Here is a 21,810-nt window from a genome sequence, read left to right on the forward strand (position 1 = left end):
ACACTGCTTGAGAGCCATGTTTTAAGTTTGCTGCAGTTTTATTCGTCCTCACCTACTGCAGAGTTCTGTTCTTTCATTGCTGCTTCGAGTTACTGATAGACAGATCAGAGTTAGTGACTTTGTTTCAGCATCTCTAGGGATGTGTGAATGAGTCATTTCTCTTCATTCAGGAAGAACTTCAGTTCTTTCACTACCAGCTGCCCTTGCAGACCCTCATGATCGTTCTGGGTCTCCTGGAGTGCTGCAGAACTGTGATGACAGCATCAAGGCAAGGGTAATGTGAGACAGCTGCTGTAACCATGGAGCTGGGGTAGGCAGAGATGCTAGTTGCTTACCCCAGGTTATATTTGGCTCATACTTCACCAGGTCATTCATAAATGACATGAGTGCATCATTAGCACCCACCTACTCCCAAGGCAATTTCTGTGAACTCTCTGTTTCTTTTGGGGAACACTGGAGGTCTTCCAAACCCAGCTTCATTGCCTGATGAAAGTATGATGTGTTCCTTCAGTAACATTAAGCTTTCTGGCAATTTTCTCCTTTAATTGCATGAATGCCAACATAAAGTGTGAAGCATGCACAAGACAGTGTCTTTTTTGCTGCTGGATGAGTATGAAGACAAGTTTGTGAAAGCTGACTGTTCCAGTGTTGTGTTTTTGGTGTAGAAAGGACGCTACTCCTTTGACAGGATCTTAATAGCTGAAACAGTAGTCAGATGGTTAGTGCAGTAGAATGATGGTTCATTGCCATTTCATTATCAAACAGTTGTGTTCTGGAGTGCAGAGTAAAGAAAAAAAAAAGCAGGGCACTTCATTCAGTAACAACCACTGTCATGTCCTGGTAGCTAACAGGCACATTTTATTTTAATTCGAACTAGTAAAATACAGTGAACAAATGGAATTGAACATCTGGATTAGCATGTAGATTTTGAGACTGCAAGACACTAAGTCTGACAGAGTTGTTTTAAGTCAGTTGCCAAGTTCTGCTGTTAGATACAAAGGCAACAAAAATATAGTCTGTTGTTAAAGGTTGCTCTTTAATGGTCGTCTGTTAATTCATTGCCCATTGATGACCACAACTACACCTGCAATGCTACTTCTGGAACCAAAATTCCAAAATGTAGAAAATCAATGACAACTGTTAAAATGAGCTGAATGCAATGCCTTAATTCGTAAAACAACATCCTGTACAAACCACATTTTTTTGCCCAAAATAAACTAACTGCAGGTTCATTGTGTTCATATTACTGATTAAACAGCCGTGCCTAGTATGTGTGAAGTGCACGGTTCTTTATAAGATCATATGAAATAATATAATAATATGTACTTATGTGACAGTTGTTCTCTGCAGAAGCATCTCATACATGGTGTTGGGAGTATGTGGTGCAAGACCTGCAGTAGCTGATGTGATCCTGCGCATGCTGAAATAGTTAGTAATGTGTTCCAGACTCTTCTTTTAGCCCCTTGCAAGAAACTTTATTTTTTTTATTGTAATTTTACAGGTGGCTTCATAATGTTGTATTTATGTTAAGAATCACCCCCCCCAAAGATCTTAGCTTTTTCTAACAAGAATTTGCATATAAGCAAAATATGTCTTTCCTTTTTTCCTCCTAATGAGACGATAGTAGACAAACATCCGCAGAATATTTCATATAGTCAAAAACAAATTTTTGTTAACTTTATCAGTACTTGAAAATATTTTGAGTAGATAATGTCCTCTTCTTAGAATGCAGTAAATGTTACTGTTAGTCTTAGCATCTGCCTTTTTTAATCATTTGTATATACTGGGTAAATATACAATAGTAGCTGGAGACTTATTTTTTATTTTAGTGACCAGAGGCAAAGTTTGAGTTCATAGCCTGAGTTTCTAGAGCATCATGCCAGGGAGCAGCAGCAATGTCAGTCATAACTGTTGTGGGATTAACTGTCTTTATCCTCTTACATCTGCTCTGGTGGAAGATGCTTCCAGGGCTGTTGGAAGGCTATACTTTTAATTAAAACATTATAGACAGAGCAGCAGTGAAGTAGGTTATATTAATTTAAGTGCATTCATTCTAGGCTGTGGTACTATTTGCCTTCAGGAAATGTTTGTACCTGCACCGTAATAGGCCAGGCCTGAAAGAGGAGCAGAGTTCCTCAAGAGGAGCAATAATTCAGAAAGTGAGGTATGTAAAGACTCAGATGTTTAAGTACAGTTTCATTTCAAAAGAGCAATATGAGTTTATTTGGGTGACTAAACTGAAAATAAAAATATAACCAACTTTAACTTCCCTTCCTTAGATCATCATTTTAAGATTTGCAGTCTGAACATTTCATACATTTCTTCAGCGTTTTGTTATTTTCCCCCAGATGCAGCAACCCCAAAATGCAGGAGAAAAAATCCCTACTACCGTTTTTGTTGATGACTTCTTTAAAATTGCTTGTGACTGCTGCATTAATGGATCAAGTTGGTATTGTTTTAGAGAAGTGCACTGGGGTACTGAGTTTTGTCTTGCTTGTGCTTTTATTTTCAATTGCGAGCTGCTGACAACTTGGAAACGAGCAGTAGACCCTTGCTTGGGTGTTGTATAACTGTGGCAAAAATTATTACCCCAGCTCTGAAGAGTTTACAGTTTGTTACACTAAACAACAGGTGCATAAAGCAGACCGGGAAGCTTAATGAAGTAGTTCTGATCAGTGTGGAAAAACATTCATGGCAATCTGGATACCTATATATATATTTTTTTTCTTTTTTTTTTTGACAGGAATCACCAGAAGAGTTTAAAGAGTGTTTCCAGGAACACTTCTCTGATGCTTCCAAGGGAAAAGATACAAAGGTGTTTCCTGAGAAATATTTTGACTGGACAACTGCAACTACTGCCATTTGCAGAATAAAGGCAGGGGGGTGAAACCTCATTACCGTGTAAGTCGGCCATAAACAGCATTGAAGATGAAAGACTGCAGAACAGCCATGGCCGGAGGCCTGCCCGCATGCTTTGTTGTTGTAGTTTTTAGAAGCTTCTTTGTAGCTTTTTGCTTCCAACAGCAGCTTGGAAAATGGTTTCCTACCTTGCTGTTTTCTTTGCTACTCTAACTCTCGGCGACCTGGGCTGTGGCTGGCTATTCGAGCCCTGACTGCAGCGCGGTGTTGCGGGCTGTGCAGCGCAGTGTGCCTGCCGCTTGCACTGGACGCTGCTCTGCTGGCTGCTGTTTAAAGCTGCCCCAGCTCGTCACAAAAATCTGTTCATATACCTTTCAAAGGTGGAAGAAGCAAATAGGTTCCTATAGCCTCATTTATGTGTTTTGTACTATCCATACGACTGCTTTATCCTACATAGCCCATGCCTTGTTACCTTGGAGATAGCTAAGAACTAACTCTAACTTGACCTAAAATGGTAAAGGCTAAAAAGGAGTCCAAATAAGGCAGCAAGTCTCCAATGATGTCCTGTATTTTTTAATGGATTAACATGCTAATGATGTCCAGATTGCTACAGTTAGACCACAGATGTTATGCTCCATTATAAATAATGAACTGGCTTTAAAGTCTTATGGCTTTCTTTAAAGCAGTCCTTTTTGTTAAACATTAAAGGTAACTCAAAATTATCCCATCTTCCGTTGTATCTTAGTGTGCAAAAAGAGTAGAAAGGATTCTGAATTCCGAAGAGGAACTGAAGAGTTTAAGTGATGGGATTGGAGGACATTTATGCCTTTTGGGCAAAGCTGCTTGGGGCTGACATGAGGAGGATGAAAAATCAGTTTCCCCTCATGTTTCAGTGCTTGAGGATTTGGGGGTAGGAAGATGTTTAAATATTTGTTAAGACAGATTTCCTGTACTAAAGGTTAAGCAAGTATTGGAGGGAGTTAGTTAATAAATTACTCACATTTAGGTTCCCCAGTTTCCCTTGACTCCAGTTTTAAAACTTTCTTAACCCACTGTTATCCAGGGAAAACATTCACTCTTAAAAGCCAATTATATGTCACTTCTCCCTGCTGCTCCATCCCCCTGCTCAGAAAACTAATGGGTGGGATGGGACTGTGTCACTGGAGGTACGAACATCAAGTTGGTATCTGCCAGCCTGAAATGGAGCTGACTAAACAAACACCGTGACTTCTGCAGGAGCTATGTGCTTATAGTGACTGTAGTTTGTTTACAGACGTAGCTGTTAATTATGAACACTTCAAAGCTACTTAAAGTCAAAAATAAGTTGCTATGCTTTTGGAAGAAAGGATGGAGTCACTGGCTTTTACCTTTGGATCACCAGTTTTGTGCTAGCTCCACTCCATTGAGAAAAAAACTCCTGCATTCTTCCAACATCTTTCAATGTGTGTAACTTGCATGTAACCCAAGAAAGATGATACAAATGAGTACATTTTAGCTTGTAAATAAAAAGTGCATCAATGCAACTAAAGCATTGAGCTGATGCAAAATGTCATAAGAGCAACCGTGACAATTTTATCAAAAGGTTAATTTGGTTTGCTGAGCTTTGACTTCCCTTTGCTTCTTTGGTGAGTTGTTTGCATTTCCTGATGGCTCAAACCATGTTATTTAGAAAATAGAAACCCGTAAGATATTGTCAACAGGACTTGTGGGTTGAGAATGATTCTTAACTCGCTACGCTGATAGAAAGTGTTTCAGTTCCTCATGCCCTTTGTGTCAGCATGTACTGGCAAAGGGTTGCAGCTGTTCTTTCATCATAGTAAGATTTCTCCCAGCACTACATTCTCAAAAATATTAATTGGAAAGACAAAATGATTATTTTGATAGTGCCTGAATGGTTGTCCACTGTGAAGGCTGGGAATATCTCCAAAAGCAGGCAAGGTTACAACTTTTTCTTACAATCACCAGCTTTTGGATGTGAAAAAGAAAAGAAGTACTTATCATTTAAGAGTACAATTACTTTACCATACCTACTTTTCCGTCAGTTTTGCCTAGTCAAAACTTCATGAACCTGAAGACGAGCTCCTGGAATGCTTATAGATTTGCTAAATTGAAGCCTTAGCTTTAGACTCAACAATGTATTAGACTTAAAAGCATGACTTTCAAGCATTAACTTGACATATAATTAATTTTAACTAATGCTTCATTTAAATTACTTTCAGTATCTATCTTACCTCGCAAGTGTCTCTTACAGAAGATGTTCAAAGGTACCACCCAGAAAAAGGCTAGCTTATATGGGGATTTAATGCCTACAGCCAGCAGCTGACCCTTTTGGTATTCACAAAAATGCCCATTCAATTGCAACACGCTTCCACAGGTAACAACAGCTGTATGTTTCTGCTGAAGGTCCATCAGTTTGTGCTTAGCTTTGTATCGCTAATCATGTGCCTAACTTCTAATAGCAGCCAGTGTCTAGCTTGTGCCTAAATGCAGTAGGATTCTGCCACCGAACTTGTCTGCTGTGCATGCTTGTGGCTCACCTGCTACATCCAGGCTATAGATGCAGAAGGTTATTCTGCTGTCCCAGTGATTAGTGCATTGGGCTGTGGGAGAGCCAAGGTCAAAGTCCTGTTTGTGCTGGAGGGAACCTAATCCACATGTTTCTCTCTCCCAGTGAGAATATCCTGACCCCTGTGACATAGCTTAATCTGGAGTGTGCCCTACCTCTCAAGTAGCTACAACTTTTCATGCTATAAAGAAATACACAGTCAAAGAGAATAAAAATGAGGCCACAAGCTTAGTCTCTGGTTCCTAAGTGAAAGGCAACTACTAAAGAAAAGGCTCAGTGGGGGGGTGAGTTTATCACCTTGACTAGGCAAATCAGGTTAGGCTCAGTAATGGAACCAACTCTGATGGAAGGAAGAGCGGGTGGAAAGGGAGTGGGCTCCACAATGCGGTGGGACTCCACAGTGGAGCATGCCCTGTCCTGGGGAGGGAGTACTGAGAAAGCTGTGGGAAAAGTGACCCAGCACAGACTGGGGCAGGAGGAAGAGAGAGAGGGCAACAACCGTGCAGCCTGCTTAAAACGGGTTTGATGCCACTGGGCTACAGAGCAGACTCTCATTTGGAGGTGCTCTCTGCCTCCCTCCGAAGCACCACCCAAAGCAGGGGCAAGGCCAGGCACCGAGGCCCAGGCAGGGGCTGAGCCGTGCGGAAAAGGCCGGGCCAGGCCAGGGGTGGGGAGGAGAGGCTCACTCGGTAACCTAGCCGTAAGCAGTCCCCTCCTGCCACTGCTCATGCTCGGTGGCCCAGCGAGACCCGGAGAAGAGACCCAAGGGCCCACGTCTGGCCCCTTCCCTTAGCCAAAGCTGGAGGTGCCAAAACAAGATGCTGCTCCAAGCTGAGAGAAACTCTGCACTCCTACAGCCAAGCGTTTTCTTTCTTAGCTCCCAGTAAAGCAGGGGCAAGATTCCTGCAGTTAATACACGTGGAAAGAAAGAAAAAAAACCATCAAAACACAGGTTTATTACAGCATTTTACTGCCTTCAAGATACAAACACACACAGGGAGAACATCTCAAAGAGGGAGCTGAGATGCTGCAACTTGTGACAGGGAACAAAGGTGACCCTGGCATGGCCAGAGACCAGAGGAGCTGGAAGAGACAGTGTTTACCACGGACAATGCACCTCCTCTCCCATCCCACTTCCGTGGGAGAAGTGCCACTTACCTGCAGCTGCGGGAAGCACACAGTGTTACCCCAAAGGTAAATGGTAACTCAGGAGGGCAAGAGCTGAAAAGGCAGAAAAGCTTGAGTCATTAAATTTACAGTGCAATGAAAAAGGAAAAGGAATGAACAATAGAGAAAACAATAATAAGAGACTAGACGAAACCAGGCAATCATGAAAGACTCTCTGCAACTGGACCATAAAAAGCAATACTACACGCAGAAGCTAATTAAATGACACATGCCTGGCACATAATCCTTCAGTAATCCTATGAACAGTATGGGCAAGGTGGTCACCTGCAGCATGGGAGGTGAGCAGTGTGTAAACAGAAGGCGTCAAGAGTTTGGGTTATTTTTTTCCAAATAGTTGTAAACCTTACCAATCCCTAAGGAAAGTAATTCTCAGGATATGGTTTTAAGCTGTGCACACACGTAAAAAGATCTAGTGGCTCATTAAAACAAACAAACAAACAAACCCGCTTGTGTGATCTAACAAAAGTATTTCATAAAAATTCCACATCTTACCCCTTGTTACGTAACTGGCATAGCTGGCAGGATCATGGCAAATCAGGTCAAGCTGTACCCAGATGAGGGATTAGAAATACAGTAGTTTAGAAACAGCTTAAGAAACTGATAGAGCTAGAATAGAAATGATATTGTTAGGTTACTTTGAAGAGCAAGGAAATAGAAAGACACAGCCAATAGCAAGTAGTTCTTTCTGTCAAGCACGAGGCTCACTCAGAATGAGATAAGCAAACACACTACCGAGAAACATCCTGCAGTTTTTCACGGCTGTAATAGAGCTATAGTGTTGATTTTCTTTGTTGGTAGATAATGGAATATTGAGAAAGAAAATAGCAGTCACAATACTTCATTTTTTTTTAAATCACAATGAGTGAGCTGTACTGGTGAATTAAAGCCAAATGCAATAAAACCCAGGAAAGACACTTTTTTCGCCTTTGGAAACTATTAGGATAGGACAAGCAACAGTATAAGGGTACTAAATAATATAAATAGCAGGCAGTTGCAGAGATAAAGCAGAACCAATTATCAGAACAGCCCCCCTCCAAAACAGAAATAATTTCTCTGAAAATGGGAAGATGCAACTTCAGGATTTTCAGATGCAAAACTTTGCCCATGACCCATGACTAATCATAAAATCCACCACCAAACCACATTAAAACAAATACATATTCAGACCAATAATATTGCAACGATAAAAATTAAATGTACATATTCTTCCAAAGCAGTGGATGAGTCTAATAAACGCTTGTGGAATTTTAGGAACTCATAGATATCCAAAGGAAATAAATATATACCAATAGATGTCAGCTATTTAGTGACAATTAATAAAGGTGAATAATTTTAAACTCCACCAGCAGAGCATTTAAAAGAGAGTGTTTGTCAAAATTCATTCTGTCTGAAGGAAGATATGATAGAAAGAGATTTTCTCAAAATTTGAGAGCAATAGCTTGCTAAACAGAGGAGAGCATGAGCTAGTTACAGTCTGTTTTCTAAGCCCTGGAGTTTTGGTGAGTCAGCGGCTGGCAGCATCCCCGTCGGTTCCATTGCTTTGGTGTTATGTTCTGCACATCTCCAGAGGTAATCCTTATCCTGCATATTGTAGCAAATAATAAAATCCTGAGTATGGAGAACTAAAAATAATCAAGATCTCAGTGCACAAAATCTGCAAAATACAGGAGCCTTAGTGAAGCAAACAGCTCAACACACTGTTAACACTCGTCTTTCGTTTCAGCTTGTAAATCTGTCTTCTGGTTGGTCAGTCAGATTTGTGTCAAGCTATCAAACCAAACTCTCACGTAAGTTTTCTCAAAAAGAGCATTTGCTTAAAAACAGCATTTTGGAGACATACTACTGTAAAAGGATTCCAATAAATGTTGTCCAGAAAAGCCATTTTGCCTCCTCAGAAACGCAGGAGTATTTTTACCAGGGAGAAGAAGAGCATTTTATTAGAAGACTTTAACAACCATTTTTTGTGTGTGTGAAATTTCACCTTCACAAACATATTTGGAGACAGAAGCCTAAGAGTGGAAGGCTTGATAGTCTGATTGAGATGCATGAACCAAGAATCCTAAGATTCTGATTCTCTTTCCAGCTCTCCACCCAAGCAATCCTGTGTAATTCTGGTAGCCATTACTATGCGGCTCCCTACATGTAAAACAAGAGTATGTACCCCCTTTAAAAAGTTGTTGCCTAGATTACATTATCACTACATCTGAAAAAAAAAAAAAAAGGGAGAGAGAGAATCTAAGTCGAACGTGTGCAAAATACCATGAACACTGAAGAAATTATTTCATCACTTTTTCTCCTCTGCTGCTGTTCTTCAAATTAAAGGTCTCTGCTTCTGCCTGCGAAAGTCAAATATATTATGCTTCATGAAGATAAACACTTTTATTTACCCTTGTTACAATTTTCTTTTACTACTGTTACTGTAAATCTATTTAACTTCTGTTGAAATAATGATTTATTATTATTGTTGTTCCAACATCTTGCTTCTCCTGCGCGATCTATTCAGACTGATTAGGCAAGAGAAAGTTTCTCAGACACAAGCAATCTGATGGAGGAAACAGAAACAAGGAGAAATTTAACTGGGAGTTTATACATTCAAGTTGAAATAAAAACTCATTAGTATACAGGTATACACTTTTATGGAAGGAAAGTAAAAACTAAAACAAGTAAAGAAATGAATGTTTTCTTACCTTATGTCCCTGCATACAAAATTTTTAAATTGGGGTTGTATTGGCTTTGTACTTTGCTAATATAAGGTAATACTGAGTAGTATCAAAGGACAAAAGTAACCAACCACTTGCAAGATGCCAAGTGTTCTGACTGTTGTTAAATATATTTTCCAAATTTCAGATATACACTAACACAATCTAAAGCAATGTATCTGCCAGAGATCTGATAGCTCTTTGTATAAACTGCAGAAGGTGGGGGGAAGGTCTGAATTCTCTTACAGCACTGTTCTTTTTAACAAATCTAAACGGCAGAATTTGATCCCGTAATTCTTTGCATTTTTATCCCCTCCTAGCTTACCTTCAGGTAAAGTATATAATTTTGAGAAAACTGTAGGAGATTAGAAGGTAGGAGAAGAGGGAAGACTGCCAAGAGGGTGCTTTACTTTTAATTGCTCCTGCAAACACTGTATCTAACCTCTTATTAATTTTTTTTCAGTGTAATCATAATTACTCTGTCCTCAACAGCATAAACATTCAAAGCATTGGAAGACACTTTGTAATTTATTTTATGTCAACAAAGCAGAAGTGAAAGGATTATAACAGAAGTTAGAAATAAAAGACCTATTAGGGTTTTTTGTTGATTTCCCTTTTAGTACAGGATAATCCTGTATTACATACTTACTTTTCCCGTCCCTATAGTATCTCATGACATTTAAAAAAACTGTTTAAACATCTACTGAATAATCTGGCCAACTGATATCCTTCTTGCCAGAAAGATAAAACTAGGAAATCAGTAACGTGCTAGAGGCTTTGCCAGTGGCTCGGCAGAAAGTCATCCACCTTTTTGGGGGGAGTTTAGTTTTCTGCAAGGAGAGTCATGTTAGGTGTTTTTTTTTTTTTTTTGGGGGGGGGAGGCAGGAGGTGTTTGAGGAGTACTAGCACAAGGTAAGCAGCTGGAAACAGGGAAGAAGGAAGCGAGGCTTCCCTACTTCAAGGAGCAACCATCTGTTAGATTGTATTTCCATGTCTGATGGAACCATACCTTCAATTTCCTTGCAATATTTTAAAGATTCCTAAAAGATAAGGAGATGCAGTCAGTGTACAGACTTCTAAAATCTGTGCTGAAGTACAGACTGTTAAGAGCTCATCCATCACCTAGACATGTTGAGTATGTGTGCATATGCCTGCTTATTTTAAGATTTCACAGCCTTTGTAGACAGAGGTTTGATATCTGCATAAGATATAAATGAATCCTATCATTTCATTGAAATGTACTTCTGCAAATATTAAACATGGAAGATAATCTGAGAAAATGTGACCCATGTCAGTTCCTTTAAAATGAGTATTGCTTTTTATTCATAGCTATTATAAGATTAACAGTAAAAGTTAGCTCTGAAAAAAAGTCTTTACAACAATTTATGAAGATTAATTTTCCTATTTAGGTAAGTAAGTCCGGACATTTACAAGAGCAATCATTTAAATAAAAATAGAATATAAAGCCTATGTTTAAAACATGGCCTTTATTAATGCTGCCTAGTGAGCTCCATATTTATCTTACATTGAAATAGTTCTGCTTTGCTTAAGAAAAGACAGAAAAAGTGCATTTACAAGAGTACTTTTTCTTTAATTTTCTGCGAAAATGGAAGGAATTGGAATCACAAGTTGACAAATGTTGTAAAATGAAGTTTCAAGAAACATCAATTTTAGTAATGCTACTCCATCACTAGTGTTTCGTTATGACTTTCTGCCGTGTGAACCAGAATATCCTGATATACAGTCTAGAGCATCTATGTTATTACTCTACAGCATATTAAACACAGAAAAAGGGGTTAAGAACCCCTTTCAATGTACAAACATGAATAAAAAAATTGATAAAAAAGTCACCTTTATACATAATGTATATGCAAACTGTTTTAAATACACGGTTTTGGAAGAGTTATTTACAAAATGTATCCGTCCGTGGGACAATCCACAGACAAAGCATACACAGTTGCTTTACTTTATTGTTGCATCTCAACTTTGGGAGATATAAATTCATTCGGCAGTATAGCAAACATAAAAACTTGTGACAAAGTATCTTAAGGGCAACCCAATAAATTTTGTTCCTCAAAACAATGTAAGTACTAGGACTGCCAAAGTTTCCAAATAAAGTCGTAGTTTAATCCAGATGCCCGGTTACAGATCTATGGTGTGGAGGATATACAGACAGACCCACGTTAAGTATAGGCATGGCTACTGGATAAAACCTCCTGTAAGAGCCATAACTGATAGGTATGTTTTATCGAAAGACTGAACTAACCTAGATGTTTCTTTTTTTCTCCAATTTTATTAATATTTTAAAAAATACATAAAAATACAACATCCAATGTCTGAATAAATATATTTAACAAGTTGCAAGATACCTTATTTTACACAAAAATTTCAGCTTTAGAAATCTTGTTAAATAACTTCATCGTTGTTATATATTTCATTTTTTGTCTTTTTGTAACAAAATAAAAACTCTGAAATTACATAGAAAAAAGACAAAATATTTTTGTCAAGGGATAAGATAGTCCACTGAAAACCTATTCACAATTCCACTGTAAACATTAATAAACATTAAAATATTTGCATAATTGTGTGCTCAAAAATCCTATAAAAAGTGGAAGACTTATTACAACTGTAGTTTTCAGTCAACTACACTTCCTTTCACAATTTATTTTGTCCCATTTACACCTTTAAAACTGGGCACATTGCTGAACACATACTTTGGCAGTTCTGTATAGCAAGTGCTTCCACAAAGAGGAACTACTCACCAAGAGTTAACACACAGCTCGGTGAAAGTGCAGCAGTTACTCAATTCTTTTTGATAATATTCTGATGTCTGCTTGGTGCACTTGCTTTTCTATGATCTCCCTAGAACACCTGAATGCTTCATTGGACATAACTTTTCAAATTTGATAAGTGCCCTTTCTCTGTATTAACAAAAAAAACAAAACAAAAACAAACACAATGACAAGCATGTCACATTGTGCCTACAAACCTTCAGTTAGCAATGAGCTTAATTTCTCTGAACAGTAAATTAAACAAACAAACAAACAAAAAAAGAGGGTAGAAGGGGAGAACAGATACAGTCCAGCAGTGGAAGTGTGTACAGAATATACTTGGCAATGTCAAACCAGTTGAGTGCTTTCTGTGGTTGAATTTCAGGATTTATGTCCATGGCAGCAAGCTGCTGGCAAGGCAGAGAAATGTGTATCACCTGCATTCTACAGCAAGCACGTTTTGTGGAGGAGAAGATGATGACGGACTCATTCCAGTGTCTGATGAAGCAGATGACATGGATGCTCCTGTATGTGACACTGAATATATAGAACAGCACATCAGCATCAGACTATCAAAGCGCATGTCAGAATGAAGGATTCCTTGGTTATCAGATTTTAAAAAGACCTCAAAGACTTTGCATGTTATAAAAACTGATCTGGATTTTTTTTGTCAATTGCTTTCATCATTATATTCACATAAACTGGATGATTAATCTTACCATTTCTGCATTACAGACCAAATGAAAAGATAAATCGGATGATCCTGTACACTGATTGAAAACTCAGATCTAGCTGGCACTAGGAAGTCCAGATTTTTAGTGCACAATTATAAAATAGTCAGTGATTCTTTTTGCTAGCTTCAAGTTTCGAAAAGCCACAAATGCTCTCTCCAAATACGTATACATACAAACAGGATAAACTATATATATATTTTTTCAAAAATATTGTCAATTGAATTCTAGTTGCTTTGAGTTCTGAATTTTCTGAAAACAGACATCTCATGGGAAGCATAAAGCAAATCTGAAAGTTACCTTCTCTATCTTTCTTTTTTAATCGTTTTCTTCTCCTGTCTATGGTTGCTACTTCTGACTTCAGGGACATATAGTATTTTCGGATTTCCTGTAGCTTTTCTTGTAAGAAGGAGATCCTTTCAGTGCTGCTCATATTGTCTAGTTCATCTTAAAAGTGTGAAGAAAAAAAAGACATAGACACTGCTTTAGCAAGGTGATTTTAAACAAACGAGTGCAATTCTCAGAGGATACATGATGCAGTATGAAAGATAACACATTTCCATAACACCATGCCAAGAAGGCGTATATCTAATATAGAATACCAAGATTCACACATTTTTCCTTTAGAACATAAACTTTCTTATTAAATTCCCTCTAATTCAAAGTGCAAAAACCATTAATAAGAATCTGACAGAAAACATTAATAAGCATCATGCTGACTGTGAGGAAGCTATTCTGTGTATATTCTACTATTCTTCCTAAGATCAAAACCCACCCCTAATGAAAGATGATTAACAATAGGCACCACAGGGGGAGGTAAGATTTCTACAGACAGGTTCAAAAAATTGTCTTTATATTCTTAATATTGTCTTAATATTAGTTCTAGACTGTATTTCCAACGATAAAGGAGAAAAGCAAAAGCAAAAGACAAAAAACACCAAATAATTGCTTATCATCCTGCCCTTCCAATCACCACCACCTTTTCAATCACCATCTCAGTGGTAGCAGCTAGTGTTGCTCACTGACTCCAGAATGGCAATTTAATGCCTTGACCACGCCACTGAAAGCTGGGATTTCAAGCTACTTTTTGTTTGCTTGTTTTTAGAGGCGTACGGGAGCTTCATATCCCAAACTCTGCTGAAGATGATCAGAAATCCCTGGGGTCAACTGAATGAAGGAAAGGAGAAAAACCTCAGGCAATTTCAATCATGACTTTTTTTTTTAAATGTGTGAGCTGGAAAGCTTTACAATAGGATTAACCATTCACTTCAGAGGCTTTGATGAACCTGTTCTAAAACAGTAAAGGTCCTAGACCTTGAATCAATAAAGTTTGATTTTTATGCTTCAAAGTTTAAGATGATTTTAAAGAATTCTTACTGAGCTGAAAACTCCATTTGTACACTCTAGGGGAAGCATTCTGGTGGTGGTGTTTCTCCCTGTGTTTATCCTTTTCTCCATCTTTGATGTGAGGTGAAATCACTCTTGCAGGTGATCGAGAAATCTTCTGTGTTTTGGTTGCGTTTATGTGTTTTACAGGAGTACATTTACTTGCACTGTCCAGGACAGGAAGGTCTTCACTGTCACTACTTTGCCCTGTAGTGAGAGAAATCATTTAGACTTCAAAACAAAACCTTGAAATTTCTAAAGTTTTAGTTATACTCAGAAAAGTTACTTAAGTAAAAAACTGCTCTTGCTTACTCAGATCCTGAAATACACACAGAAAATAAACTGGATCAGATCTAATACATAACTTTACTGGATACAACATGCACTGAACTCTCAAGCGTGCTGTACATTAAAATATAAGAGCAGTCAAAAGCTGACTAGGTCTTTAGTTAAGGGGCTAAAGTCAAAATTTTCTACATAAGCAATACCAAAGCTTATTCCAAAATAAGAGCATCAGTGCACTGATAAACTGCCTTAAGTCAGATTTTTTAGTTTAAAAAAAGACACTAGAGTCACTTTTCTAAAAATAAAACTGCATAAATATAGGCAGATAGCACATGATCATTTCAAAAAAGAGGCAACAGATACAGAACATTCAAAAAGGATCTTTTACTTACATCAGTATTTACTAAATTGCTTTAAACACCTAAAAAACAGTTCTGAAATATGACTAAAAGCATAAAAGCTTTAACAACTAACAGAAAATTTTAAGCCATGATTTTATATAAATATTTTGGATTCCCACAATAACTGCAGGAAGTTTTTACATGATCTCTTAAATATGTTTTAACATTGTATGGCAGACAATATATTAGTTTTATGTTTTCAGATTTCAACAATACTGTTAAAGGCACTGAATATAATGACTTACTCAACTCAGCTTCAAATTTTGATCAAATCAACAAAAACATTGTTGAGTATCAATGAGAACAGCGGTCACCTATACACATTTGTATGACAGCACAGATAATTTTCTGGGAACGTACCTGTTCCATTCTTTTCATTTTTGGCTGCAGCACTTGTTCGCTTTGGAGTACGCTTTTGTTTTTTTGCCAGTGTTCCACTATTGCTATCACTGGGTCTTTTTTGACCTAAAGGTGGAGGAAAAAAAAAAAAAAAGACTCAAATATTTCTGCTACTATCAAGTTCTTTTTATAAGCAGCAAACAGATTTAAAACTAGATGACAAAACAAACCAATAAGTTTTAGCCAAAAAAAAAAAAAAAAAAAAAGCCCGTACCAGACAAAATCACATCAGAAATCATTACAGTTGAGAATGAGTTTTCCCAGGAAATGCTCACCCTTTTCTCCCATCTCTCTTTCCTGCACTGCTATACTACAACTGCTTGACGTAGTACTGGCTTCAAATCCATTAGCAGACTCACTTTCACAGAGACCTTCTTGAGATTCTTCTGCCACACTGTCGACTTCGATAGTCATGTCACTCTCACTTTTGATACTGCGCGATTCATCCTGACTAAGGGCAAGAGGTGAGGCCACTGAAAAGCTCGACTGGACAGCAGGGGGTAAGGCAGACTGATTTGAATTCGAAGTATTAGGGTCTGGCTTTTCTGATATTGTATCTTCACTACTGCTCTTCTCCTTTTCATCCAAGTCATCCAAGTCTACTTCATGGCAGAGTAAAGTTTCAGGACCAATCTGAGGCATTGCGTCATCCTCATCTTTTAAGGGAACATTCTCATTTTCTTCAGATGGACATTCAAAGTTTTCATTCCTCAGCTCTTGACCGTGCTGAACTGATTCTGCCACTAAGGATGGCATTTCCTCATTTTCAGTTCTGAGCGACTCTTCAGCACTCAACCCTCTACATTCCTCTGCCCCAGCACATTCACTGGACCTCTCTTCAGAAACGATATTTGGCACTTCCATCTCGCTCTCGCGCCGAATTCTCTTCTCGGGTGATGCTTGTTCCACAATTTTCCTTTTCAGGAGTTTCTTATCTTTCGTACAAAGTTCTGTTTCACTTTCAGTAGTGCTGGAAATCTCTCTACAGTCCATGGAAGACATGTCTAATCTTTCAGATTCTACGAGAGATTCATTTGCTACCTCTTCTTGGCTTCCCGGTGAAATCTTGGTATTCTCTAAACAGGGATCTTTTGTCTTGCTCCTTCTGCCTTTCCCTTTAGGTGACTTTTCAGCCTCTCTTTTGATTTCTTCCATTTGTTCTGTTTTATTCCCAAAAATCTGAACAATTTGTTCACTTTCTTCAACTTCCAGTTTCAACGTTTCTAATGGCTGTACTTGAGTCCTGTCATTTTCTTTCAATGCATGAGGAATCTTTGGGTTTTCTTCATCTAGCTTCTCATCATTTAGTTTTTCATTTTTTTCCAGTTCTGAAGTTTCTGGAGAAAATTCTTCATTCAAAATCTTCTCAGATGACTCATCTGCTTCACTGTCAGATGAGCCAGATTCTGCAAAAGATTTTAAAAAAGGAAACAGCACCCTAAATCAACAGTTAAAGTACAATTTATTTTTTCAACCACGCAAAAACCTTTTTTCTCCAATAATCTATGGTATTAACATCATTTTGCAATAAACAATTTAAAATGTAAACAAAAAAATCTTGCATTAGTCAACACTCATTACAGTTCTTATTGCTACTCAAGAACTCTACGAAACTACAGTAGTAGTCATTCATTAGAAAGTAATTTTTGGTAGTGTCTACTATTTCCCAAATAAGACAATATAAACAAATTGCAGTTTAGAGAAGCAAAAATACTTTTACGGATTTCCACAACCTGTTATCCACCACCAGGTCTCGTCTCCCCATCTGGTGTTAAAAAAAACAAAACAACAAAAAACCCCCACCCACACCAAAACACTGGACATTTCATTGCTAAACTGTTTAAACAAATCACGCACCATAGACAGAGCAAGCATTATTACATTACCATAAGATTATTCAGGGACCTGTACTAAAAGGAGGTGGTGATTTCACTTCAGTTCTTGTTCACAGAGGCTCAAAAACACTGAAAATATTGCTGTCATTTGCACATAATTAGCTTCTTCACCGGATGATGTGGGATTGAGGTTGAGAACTTAATTGCCATAGTAAGGACTATCATTGTACCACTAGACTTGGTCAGCTCAGGATAAGGACTGACAGGTTCTGGCTAAAGAATGTGGGATGACTTGCAGAGTCATTTCTATGCCATAGCTCTTCTGTGAGAAAACTGTGCTCTTCAGCAGTGTCAGTGCAACTACTTCCTCAATAAAATTCACAAGGAGAAAAAATAAAAATAAATCTCTTTTGAAAAAGGTACTAAAAAAACCTAAAAAAAAAATACAAAAAAAATACACAGGACTGAGATCACTCACCGTTTGATCCTCTATCAGAATCAAACATTCCTGAGCTAGGTCTTGTCTGCCTGCGAGGTGTTGCTAAAATCAAAATCAAAAGTATTAATTTTTATAGAGTAAAATCTGCACCAAAAATTTGTTCTGCTATATTGCCAGTATACTGGTGGGTTAAGTAGGACTTCAAAGCTGCTGACAGCACTGCATTCACTGAAGCTGTCACATTAATGCACAGTATTATATCACTGTTTACATGCACTTCCATGCCTGAACAAGGGTGCCTCGGATGTACCTTCTGTTCCATTTGGTAGCGGTGAGGAATCCGACAAGTTGTTCCGTCCACTTCTGGCTCCCGATTTACCTTCGCTAGTCGGTGTTTTGGATAAACTGCAAGATGTGTTTGATGGAAGAGTAGATTTCAGAGGAGGTCGCCCACGCTTTGACTTTTGTTTCTCCTCATCTTTCTTTTCATCCTTTTCACTGTCGTCTTTATTCTGAGGGCAAAAAATTGAGTATTTCATTAACATGCTTCACTGATGATCATATCAAGCTTTCTCTCCTTTTGCTCTGCCCATCTATTAAAAAATAGACTGTGGATTGAACAACTTTTTTTTTTTTTTTTAAATAAAGGAACAGGCAGAGTCAGTACACATGGTATCATAAGAAACTTATTGATATATAAGTATTACTTTTGCTTTTTTCTTCTGTTTTCTCTTTGGTCCTCCTTTGTCCAAAGGCCAGATAATCCGATCAGCTTTCACCCATTCATCGTACCTAAAGGTAAGTAACATACTGGAATTACTGCATATAAAAAGTTGTTTGTAATTTGAGGTATAAAAAACCTGAATTACAGAAAATATTTATTAAAGAAAGGAAGGAACGTAGAGCATATATTTACCAAAACATGTGGTAGTAGATATCAGGAAAACATACATTTCTAACCCATAAAAAATTTACCTCTAAGATCCTAAGAAAATTGGTAGGGGAATAAAAGGAGGGGAGAACTGAGGTGCGAGCTTCCCGTCTCCTGCTAGTCACCCGACTTCCAGGGCTTTGCTGAACCAGCTTCAGTGCTTGTCAATAGTTTCACGCGATACACAGAAGTCAGTTCTCACCACTTCATGCCTCTGATGCCCCAACAGTAAAATATACCCTATTTATTTTTTAAAGAAAGTTTTAAAATGATGGCAACAAACTAGACTCTGAAAAGCACAAATATGCCACCAGTGCTCCTCAAAAATCTCCTGAGTTATTATGGTAAAAAAGGATCACACAAATATTTAGGGGGAGAAAAAAAACACAAAAACAAAACGCCCACAAACTTACATTATGTTGCCACATAAAGAAAATTGCTTGGTTTACTTAGAACCTTATGGATTAGGCAAGTCTCAAGTTATATACTCAAGAAAGTTGTATTTTAAAAAATATGATTAATTTTGTGATATTTTTGTGTATATGACCACAGTGTTCTTAAGAGGGGAAAAAAAAAAAAAGCCATTTCACAGCAGTATTAAAATATAAAGCACAGCTGCCAAGAGAAGCATGTGATGGCTTTCTTTCTCTAGTTCTTTGCTGTTTAGCTCTCTCCTCGCCTCTTCACATAACAACTGCTCTTTATAATCACAGTTAACATTCAATACAAGAATAATTTTTATTGTCAGAATTTCAGTGCTTGATACTCTTCTCATTGTAGATGTCTTCACTATTATCAGCGAGTCTTCTAAATATGACTCTGATATTGCTAACATTAGTTGACACAAGTTACAGGGATACTTTACTTTAAGCAGGATGAAAACTTGAAAACATATAAATAAGTATATTCTGAAGATTTCAATACAACAGGATCATACCATGAACAAAATTAGTAACACTGGAAAATGCGATAGAGTCAGATCCTGCTAACATGCTGCTAATTCAGTTTGGAGCCAAATCACTGCTTCTCTTTCTCTTTTTTTTCTTAAAAACAAAGATACTTTTGCAAATACCAATCTTTTTAACAAAAAAAAGAAAATGAAAGGCAATTTGTCCTTCTCACCTTACATTCCAACCATAGTAATGAACTAAATATAAAACCTCTCCATCATCAATTTCTGTGCTTTTAATACTGGCTTCATAAATTTTCTGAGTTTTTCCACGTCCATATTTTACTTTCACTTTGGTTCCAGTCAGGCAGGGCTCTGCATCCTCCTCATCCTCTTCACCTTCCGATTCTCCTTTGTTTTCAATTTCCTCTCTGCAGTAAAGTATATTTGAAATGTCCACTAATTAGCGATAAGCAAAGTTTTAACATTTAACTAGCAGAGCCAAAATATCGCAAAGGAAAAAGGCTGCAAAAATGTTTCTCATTTGCTGCATGCTGCACTGTCTGAAGCTAGCTGGACATAGCTTTTTCCAGTCAAAAACATGACTTATTCAAAACAGAACAGAGGTAAGTGCCAAGAACATCTAGAAAAATATATCACATTTTAACATAATTTATTATATGTATAACTATCTCAACGCCTAAGGCTTTTTTTGGAATAGATATTTTGATAGCACAAAAAAAGAAGAGTAAGCTAATTCACTGTTCTGCTCCTAAATAAAACGGGAAGAGCTAACTTTGTTTTATTTATATATTTGCTTCTAACACACTATTAAAAAAAATCCTTATTCTACAGTTTGCTTAACAGGCTACAGCTTACTAATGGTATATAAGTTTGGATTGCTATCAGTAGTGATCCTTTCATGAATATAAACACCATTCCACTGAAGCAAACATTGATTATGACAAGTGTTTTCAACCAAGACTAAAATTGTCCACACAGCTCTTATTAGCTATATCTAGTATTTAAACAGCCTATTAAAACATATTTTCAGCAATCTGATCTACTTACTTATATTTCTCTCTTCCCATTTTTGGGGTGAATTTGGAATAAAGTAAAAGTTAAAAACTTGAACAAACTCATGAAGAAAGAAAATATTGAAAAAGAATATGGGTTTGTTTTTAATTAAAAAAAAAAAAATTTGCTAGCCTATGGTGAAAGATGAACTATCTTGCTGTGGCATACAATTACAAGAAAAAGGAAAGATGACAGGTACCCACCACTTAAAAGAAAACTATCTTTGATGTCTTAGCTTTCTGACACACCTCAGCAATCTCCTGCACACCCACACTGTACCTTCATTTGAATTAACTTCTGCAGGCTATGGTATACTGCAATATTTTCCTTTGGACTGCACAGTGCCACTTAAAAATAACTGTGTGTCTTCCCACTTCTCAAAGCTCTTTAGAAGAAAATATGCAGTACACCTATCGGGCTTTTTCAGTATCAACTTGTGCCTAGCCACAAGGACAAGAAAAACAACGTAGGAAAGCCAGCTTAAGCATATAAAACACTATCCCTGACCACAGCCAGGACCTCTAAGAAGAGGTCTACTCAACTTGGTGATAGTTTGGTCACCTGGAGACAACTTGCTGGTGACAACCAGGAATATAAATCAACCTGCTGTTTTCCCTTGGCAGATAGTTTCTTTTCCTCCACTATTTCCTCACCCATCCACTGTTTTCAGGCATTCTGTCTTTGCTCTCCACATCTCTTCATTGTATCCTCTTCAACCTATATCTAGGCTTCATTCAAACCCCCTCTTTCCTTCTCTTTTGCTTTTATTAGTTCATGCCCTTCAGCCTTCCTACAATATATTCAAGTAACAATGAAATCAAAGGAACTGTAGGTGCGCCAGCTATCACTAATTGCTAAGACAAAACGAAAACAAAACACATGAGAAGAGGGACTATCTTGTCCATTTGTATTTTAACTGCCCAGAACAGATGCTCACCATCCATAGAACACCTGGCATACTTGTACCCTGTTCTGCTTGTTGTCTGTACGTGCTAATGTAAAAAAACACCAACATGAACCAGCTGGAATACATAAAAAAAAAGAACGATGCAACAGAGAAATGACAACACGGCAAGCCATATGGGCTCAGAGGTGTAGCTGCAATGGGGGCTGAACCAGTGATACGGCTGTTCAGGACACCACTCTTATAAACAAAGCTTCTGTACAGACTCCAAAACTTTATTTAAGCATTTTACTCTGGCAGGACCTTCAAGAAAATTGCAGTGAAAATACTGTCCGGCACCTGCCAGAAAGTATCCTTTCAAAAAGTACTATAGACTCTTGAAATACAACTTTCCCCTTCTTGTCTGGCTGAGTGAATTACGTCCCTGACTTCCGCCTTTTAGAAACTGGA

The 21,810-nt window shown here is 37.7% G+C and overlaps 1 protein-coding gene and 1 long non-coding RNA gene across 8 annotated transcripts in view; one reads left to right on the forward strand and one right to left on the reverse strand.

Annotated features, from left to right (window-relative positions):
* The first annotated feature begins 176 nt into the window (after positions 1-176).
* LOC136992010 (uncharacterized) lies at positions 177-4,615 on the forward strand. Its single transcript, XR_010884040.1, has 3 exons — positions 177-274; positions 2,058-2,164; positions 2,744-4,615. It is a non-coding gene; the product is annotated as an uncharacterized lncRNA (long non-coding RNA).
* A 6,267-nt stretch (positions 4,616-10,882) lies between these two features.
* ARID4A (AT-rich interaction domain 4A) overlaps positions 10,883-21,810 on the reverse strand; it is a 51,968-nt gene continuing 41,040 nt past the window's right edge. For 3 of the 7 annotated variants that reach the window (XM_067295109.1, XM_067295110.1, XM_067295114.1), the window contains 8 exons: positions 19,613-19,810; positions 18,267-18,351; positions 17,870-18,071; positions 15,561-16,691; positions 15,247-15,351; positions 14,192-14,407; positions 13,115-13,261; positions 10,883-12,620 (listed from right to left, as the gene is read on the reverse strand). In XM_067295109.1, coding sequence (XP_067151210.1) covers positions 12,517-12,620; positions 13,115-13,261; positions 14,192-14,407; positions 15,247-15,351; positions 15,561-16,691; positions 17,870-18,071; positions 18,267-18,351; positions 19,613-19,810 — 2,188 coding nt within the window. In that variant the 3' untranslated portion in view covers positions 10,883-12,516. The other 4 variants (XM_067295111.1, XM_067295112.1, XM_067295115.1 and 1 more) reach the window with 4 other exon arrangements.

Source organism: Apteryx mantelli, chromosome 4 (genome assembly GCF_036417845.1).
Source record: "Apteryx mantelli isolate bAptMan1 chromosome 4, bAptMan1.hap1, whole genome shotgun sequence".
In the NCBI taxonomy this organism is placed as follows: domain Eukaryota; kingdom Metazoa; phylum Chordata; class Aves; order Apterygiformes; family Apterygidae; genus Apteryx; species Apteryx mantelli.